Source organism: Glycine max, chromosome 7, assembly GCF_000004515.6.
Source record: "Glycine max cultivar Williams 82 chromosome 7, Glycine_max_v4.0, whole genome shotgun sequence".
Classification (NCBI taxonomy): domain Eukaryota; kingdom Viridiplantae; phylum Streptophyta; class Magnoliopsida; order Fabales; family Fabaceae; genus Glycine; species Glycine max.
In genome coordinates this window covers 28,285,682-28,292,203 of record NC_038243.2, presented here as the reverse complement: position 1 = coordinate 28,292,203, position 6,522 = coordinate 28,285,682, and the positions used below count along the sequence as shown (strand labels likewise).

Here is a 6,522-nt window from a genome sequence, read left to right as displayed (position 1 = left end):
AAATTTGTTATTATTATTATTATATGATTTCATTCACTGAATTATTTCTATAAAATGATAAAGAATATTATATATTTTATAATTTTACAAGCAACTGGTAAGAAAAATATATAAATTATTATCATCATCTAACTTCAATTTCAAATAATTTCCATCCCATCTTATATATATATATATTCATTTCTTATGGCATTATTTCTCATATTTATTAACTTTTATTCCTCAATTTTTCTTCTTTTCACATTAAATTTCTTAAATGAAATTCAAGTTTTATATATTTATACATTAAAAGACAAAAAAAATCAACAAAAATAAAAATGATGAATTTGTCAGCACATTAATCATCTCTTAAAAAAAACTCTAACATTAAGATAGTATGTCATAATTCGCGTTAAGATAAGAATAAGATGAAGACCCACCCAGCTTTATCCATAGCATCGTCAACAAAGTAAGTTCAAATCAAAGACGCCTTCTGAGATTCGTGACCTCCAAGAATATATTGAAAAGGAAGAAAATGTTGACAATTCTACGTCATGCCACACGCAAAAGAGTAAGAGCAACACTTATTAAACCCCCACCGAATCTACTCCAAATCTCATCCACTTCAGTAAACAGTCACACTTACACTATCACACAGCATTACTCTCACTCAACAACAATGTTGCCGCCAGCGGGAACCATCGTATTCAACACCGTCGGAAGAGTCCAATACGGTTTCGACGTTTTCTCTGTCGACCTCAATCACCAACAGCCTCCGCCCCACGCCACCGCAGACCACCGCCTCACCGACGGTGTCTCGATTAACTTCAACGCACAATTCATTAACCCCCAAAACGACGTCGTCTTCGTATCCGAAAGAACCGGGTCGCCCCGCTTCTACATTACAAAACCCGACACTAAACCCCAGCCTTTACCCTTTCTGCCCAACGCTCTCTTCCACGATCGCCCAATCGTTAAAAACGGAAAGCTCTACTTCGTTTCCACGCACGAAGAAAACGACGCCGTTTTCACTAGCTGGAGCGCCGTTTACTCCACCGCCATAGATGACTCCACCGCCACCGTCAAGAGACTCACCCCGCGCGGCGAGGTGGACTACAGCCCCGCCGTCTCCCTCACCGGGAAATTCCTCGGCGTCGCTTCTTACCGCTCTCGCCGCTGGCAAACCAACGATTTCCGCGAACTCCAAACGGAGATCGTCGTTTTCCCCGAGTCCGATCCAAAAAACCGAGTCACGGTGAGCGAGCGCGGTGGCTGGCCATCGTGGTCCCAAGATTCAACCATTTTCTTCCACCGAATCGCCGAAGATGGATGGTGGAGCATCTTCCGCGTCGATTTAACCGATTCCGAACTTTCAGAATCTCGAAACTCGCCGATTCGCGTCACGCCGCCGGGGTTGCACTGTTTCACTCCGGCAGCTTTCCACGACGGAAAGCGCGTCGCGGTCGCAACTCGCCGGAGAGAAAGCAATTTAAGGCACGTCGAAATCTTCGATCTCGAATCGCAAACGTTCCAACGAATCACCGAAGACATAAACCCTAACTTTAACCATTACAACCCGTTCGTCTCGTTGGACTCTCGCCACCTCGGGTACCACCGATTCCGAGGCGAGTCGATTCAGGGCGAGCCAATATACCCGCACCTCGACAAAGTCCTCTCTCCGGTTCGCGACCTACAGTTACTCAGACTCAACGGTTCGTTTCCCACCTTCTCCCCCGACGGCGATTTCATCGCTTTCAACCACGGCTTAGACGGCAACGTTAACGGCGGCGTTAAAATCGTTAAATCGAACGGTTCCAAACGCTGGACGTTGCTCAAAGGACGAACGTGCTTCCACAACGCGTGGAGCCCAACGGAGAAGAACGTGATATACACCTCCGTCGGTCCAATCTTCGAGTCGGTTTATAAAACGGTTCAAATCGCGCGCATCGAGTTCGACCCGGTTCATTTAACTAACGACCGTGAAGAGGTTCCGTTTAAGTTAACGATTCTCACGAGAGAAGACACAGGGAACAATGCTTTTCCGTCATGCTCCCCTGACGGGAAGAGCATTGTGTTTCGGTCTGGAAGGGAAGGATACAAGAACTTGTACATAGTTGACGCTGTTAAAGGGGAGTTTGACGGCGGGATAAGGAGGTTGACGGAGGGGGAGTGGATCGATACGATGCCGTGTTGGTCGCCGAAAGGGGATTTGATAGCGTTTTCATCGAACAGGCATGACCCTAAGAATAGTGAGGTGTTTGGGATATATTTGGTGGGGCCAAATGGGAGTGGGTTGAGGAGGGTTGAGGTGGCAAAGGGGGTCGAAGGAATGAAAGAGAGGTTGAACCACGTGTGCTTCAGCCGCGACGGAGAGTGGTTGCTGTTCACGGCGAACTTGGGTGGCGTGAGTGCGGAGCCGGTGGGGCTGCCGAACCAGTTTCAGCCGTATGGGGATTTGTATGTGGTGAGGTTGGATGGGAGTGGGTTGAGGAGGCTGACGTGTAATGCGTATGAGAATGGGACGCCCACGTGGCACCATGGGGATTTGGCGCTGTGTGCTCCTAGAGAAGATGATGGCGAAGGAGGTCAGGATTGGGATAAGTTGAAGGGTGAGTTTCAAGAACCACTTTGGATCACGTGTGATATTTGAATTCATCACCAGTGTTCCACTGGTATGTAAATTACTTGTAATGTAACGTGTGGCCATGGCAAAATAAATTTGGGTTTCTTTTGCTAATTTCTGGCTTTCCAAACTGAGAAAGCGTTTACTAGTATTATAAGCCTGTAGTGCCATTTGATTGTCATATTAAATTTTACTAAATCAGGGATACAATTATTAGGAGTAGCGCTCTTGTAATGATTGAGAAGTTAGTAAATTTTGGCTTCTCTTGAGTTCTTTCGTTATCATATAATATGAAGCACCGACATGGACACCGGACACGACACGGACACGTAGATATCTGTAATGTCCAAAATATAGAACGTAATACGGGTGTCGTGTCGGTGTCGGACACTGACACTGACACGGACGCGTGTCGGACACCGGACACGGCAAAGGGCTGAAGTGTCCGTGCTTCATAGATCATATTCACCCACAACAATACTAATTATATAGGGATTTTTTTATTTGTAGAATAAACCATTAATTTTGTCGTACCCCCTTACCTGCGTTTTTTCACATTTCTTTGATCCCAGTCATTGTGATGTCAAGAACACATTCCAAGGCTTCTCTCTAAGGCTGTTCCTTGAAGACTGAGTGTGTTTGGTTCAACTTTAGATTGACGACCGTTTGGGGGCCTCCCAACAGTAAACCAAACACACGAGTTTGCCAAACCGGTATGTTCTCATCTGTGTGCTCTCTTACCCTTGGCTTTCTCATTGCACATTGTCTCCCGAAATTGCTCCTCATTACTCAAGTCAAATACCTAGGTTCAACTAATGTCGTTTATTTGTTTCACCACACACATTATAATTGATAATCACACACATTGAATGTGTCTTCTTTCATAAGTTAAAGTGCTTCAGCACCTAAGGAATGAAGCCATGATGAATTTGTTTCTTATAAGTATGCATGTTCACGAATGAGCTTTATAAGAAAGGTAGAATGAGGGCATTTAACAACAAGTGGATTAAAAAAACGAGAGGATGGAAAGTATGAAAATGTAATTAAAGAAAAACAGTTGTGGAATCAAGGGTAGTTTGCAAAGAGAATATATATAGACACACACACAAACTAGTGATTTGAACTGTAAATATATCAACTATGGAGGCAGAATTTCTGGTATTAGGGAAATAGGTGTGTTATTCATACTTAGGAAGAAGACCACCAGGTCTTTTTTGATCCTGAAGTGGAGGAGGAAATGATGGATCTATTTTTGGAGGAAATATAGTTTTCAGAGAATCAAGGCCTTTGATTTGATGTTTTGAATGCTTGGTTTTTGGTTAGAAAGATTTGGCTGTTTTAAGAGGTTTGAATGAGAAAAAGGCAGCTGAGAATATGTGTAGTCCTTGCTTTATGGACTTGAGCAGTGAGGAAGAAGTTGCTGAACCATTTTAGAAAATAAGGCAAGCAGTGGAAATGCACCTGAAATGAAGTGGTTGCCCATGGAAAAGTCCTGCAGAGGGAAGCCTCTTATCATGGCTAGCCTCAGAATGAGTTGTACCAAATGTGAGACCGAGAAATAGTATTACCAGGAACCAAGACATTCTCAGGTTTGTACCCTTAGTACCCCTGGTACTCTCATTTATATCTATATAAATATATTTTCGCTGATAAAAAAAAAAAAGTAGAGGTTATACTAGGTGATTCTGCTTCCATGTAAAGGCTATTATTATATCTTGTGCACTATTGAAGTATGTTTATCCCTCTTTCTTTTACTTCCTTATCTTTTCTTTGTTCCCTCTTGCTGTCTTTGACAAAGAGGATCAATATCAAACACAATAATTTTTTATAGCCCTACAAATAACAAGACTATTTATATCTATCATGCAAAAACCAGTCAGTTGTAAACTAAAGTGCAGTAACTGTCGGCTTCTATTCACATCCCCAAACAGCTAGGAAAGAAGGTAATTTGGTGGGTGAAAAAGTTAGATAAAGAGACGCTCCTAGCTACTGTTTTATTTAGTTGGATGTTTGCTTCTTTGTTGGGACCCTGTTGTGTTGGTTCACGTGACAAAGAACGTAGCAACATAATCTGTGAGCATGCAAGACATGATCTGCTGGATTGACAAACTATGTTAGCACGAACTGTTTGGATCTATTTTTTGAGGAAATATGGTTTAATTTCACTGAATCAGGGCCTTTGATTTGATGTTTTGAAATTTGAATGCTTGGTTTTTAGTTACAAAGACTTGTCTGTTTTAAGAGGTTTGAATGAGAAAAAGTCATGCCAGCTGAGAATACTGGTCGTTGCTTTCTGGACTTGAGGCGCAGTGAGGAAGAAGTTGCTGCTGAGGCCACTGCACAATAAGGTTCATTGCTATTTATTAATTTCACAGTGCATCCTTATATTCTTTTCACAAGTTAGCTCCCTGAGAAAGGAAACTGCACCTTGCTAGATGACTTAAAAAGCACATGCTACACAGCTGCATTTGAATATGGTGTTGGAAATAAATCTGTACCTGGTACTGAGAATTATCATTCCCGTCATCACTACCAGCCACCTCCACCAAAATTATCATTCCCATAATCACTACCAGCGTAATTCCCTCTGCCACCACTTTGATTGTTGTCATTATTATTGTCACAATTGTCACTACTATCAATGTCAACACCTCCCCAAATATCACTACCGCTATTATTATTGCCTCCATCAGCATCACTGCTATTGTTGCTGCCACTGCAATTTTTCTATACCACCACTTCTGCTTCTACTTCCTCTGCAATTTTTCGTATGGGAACTTTTTCTTTTTTGATAGGAATTACAAATCCAATAAACCAGAAATGAAACACAGAACCGAACAATAAGGAATTGCAGAGATGAAGCGCACAATTTCCTTGTGCGTGTATTTGTCATTTGCCTTCTCTTAACAGAACACAGAGTGTTATTCTAGTATGGTTTTGTATGTCAGTTAGAGAAATAAGTAAGGGAAGTCAGTGTTCGTTTAAAAACTAGAGGGGATGCATGTGTCATCTAAAGAGACCTTATGGGTGGTACGTGCAATTTCCCCATTTTTTGTTTTGTTTTGATTGGAACCAGAAATCCAACAAACCAGAAATGAAACTCAGCACAGAACAATAAGGAAATCCAGAGATGAAATTCTAGTAAACATGATGGTATTAATTGTAAATGGACCGATGGAGTCATGTTACTTACAAGAAAACTGAATTAACAATAAAGTTTGACAGGTATTAAGATGATTGTATTCTCACTCATGGTTGAGAATCTGATGAGGGCATAACGCTGGCGTTCCTTACATTACATTCCTGCACCCACTTCACGGAGGAACTAGAGTATGCGTTTAAATATATTGATGTTAAAAGTGACCAAAAAAAGGTTTCCACTTTAGAACTAGGTTCCATGACAAAAAGCCTGGGGCAACACACGAGCTAGGAAGAGCCTCATAAAATGATCTGCGAGGTAGAGATGCTTCAGTTTCAAAACCGCCAAACCTTCTCTCTCATTGATACCCTTCAGTTTTGAAACCCCAGCTCTCTCTGTCCTTGAACCCTAAACATAAAAGATTCAATCTTTGTAACAATGTCGAGTGGTAGTGATGCTTCTGCGTACGAAGAGCCCATTCCCAAGATAGACACAACCTCTGTTCACACTGAGGGTGAAGCAACTATCCATACTGAACACCATAAATGAGACCATGCTCAACTGTGACATTCGAGGGGTTCTACAACGATATTCAAACTATCCACCCAGAGCTGATCAGAATCTTTTGGTGAAAGGCTCAATTCAAAATGTGCTGGCTGGTGAAGATGATGCCGTGTCTCAGTTTGGCATTGCCAACAAGATCATGTTTAAGCAAGCCAACAGGAAGCAGACCAAAAGGCAAGAACGGAAGTCTAAGGAGGAGGCAGAAATCCTTAGAAAG

General features: G+C 42.1%; 1 protein-coding gene and 1 pseudogene across 1 annotated transcript; one reads left to right on the top strand and one right to left on the bottom strand.

The window, feature by feature from the left end:
• The first annotated feature begins 262 nt into the window (after positions 1-262).
• LOC100814036 (uncharacterized) lies at positions 263-2,716 on the top strand. The gene has a single exon (XM_003529168.5). It carries the CDS (start codon positions 515-517, stop codon positions 2,627-2,629), a length of 2,115 nt encoding a protein of 704 aa, XP_003529216.2. The 5' UTR covers positions 263-514; the 3' UTR covers positions 2,630-2,716.
• Positions 2,717-3,780: 1,064 nt separating this feature from the next.
• On the bottom strand, positions 3,781-5,214 carry LOC113002159 (uncharacterized; annotated as a pseudogene).
• Between the last annotated feature and the right edge of the window lie 1,308 nt (positions 5,215-6,522).

What these genes read in the sequence shown, in the direction of transcription:
- LOC100814036 (XM_003529168.5), top strand. Translation starts at nt 515, where the DNA reads ATGTTGACAATTCTACGTCATGCCACACGCAAAAGAGTAAGAGCAACA.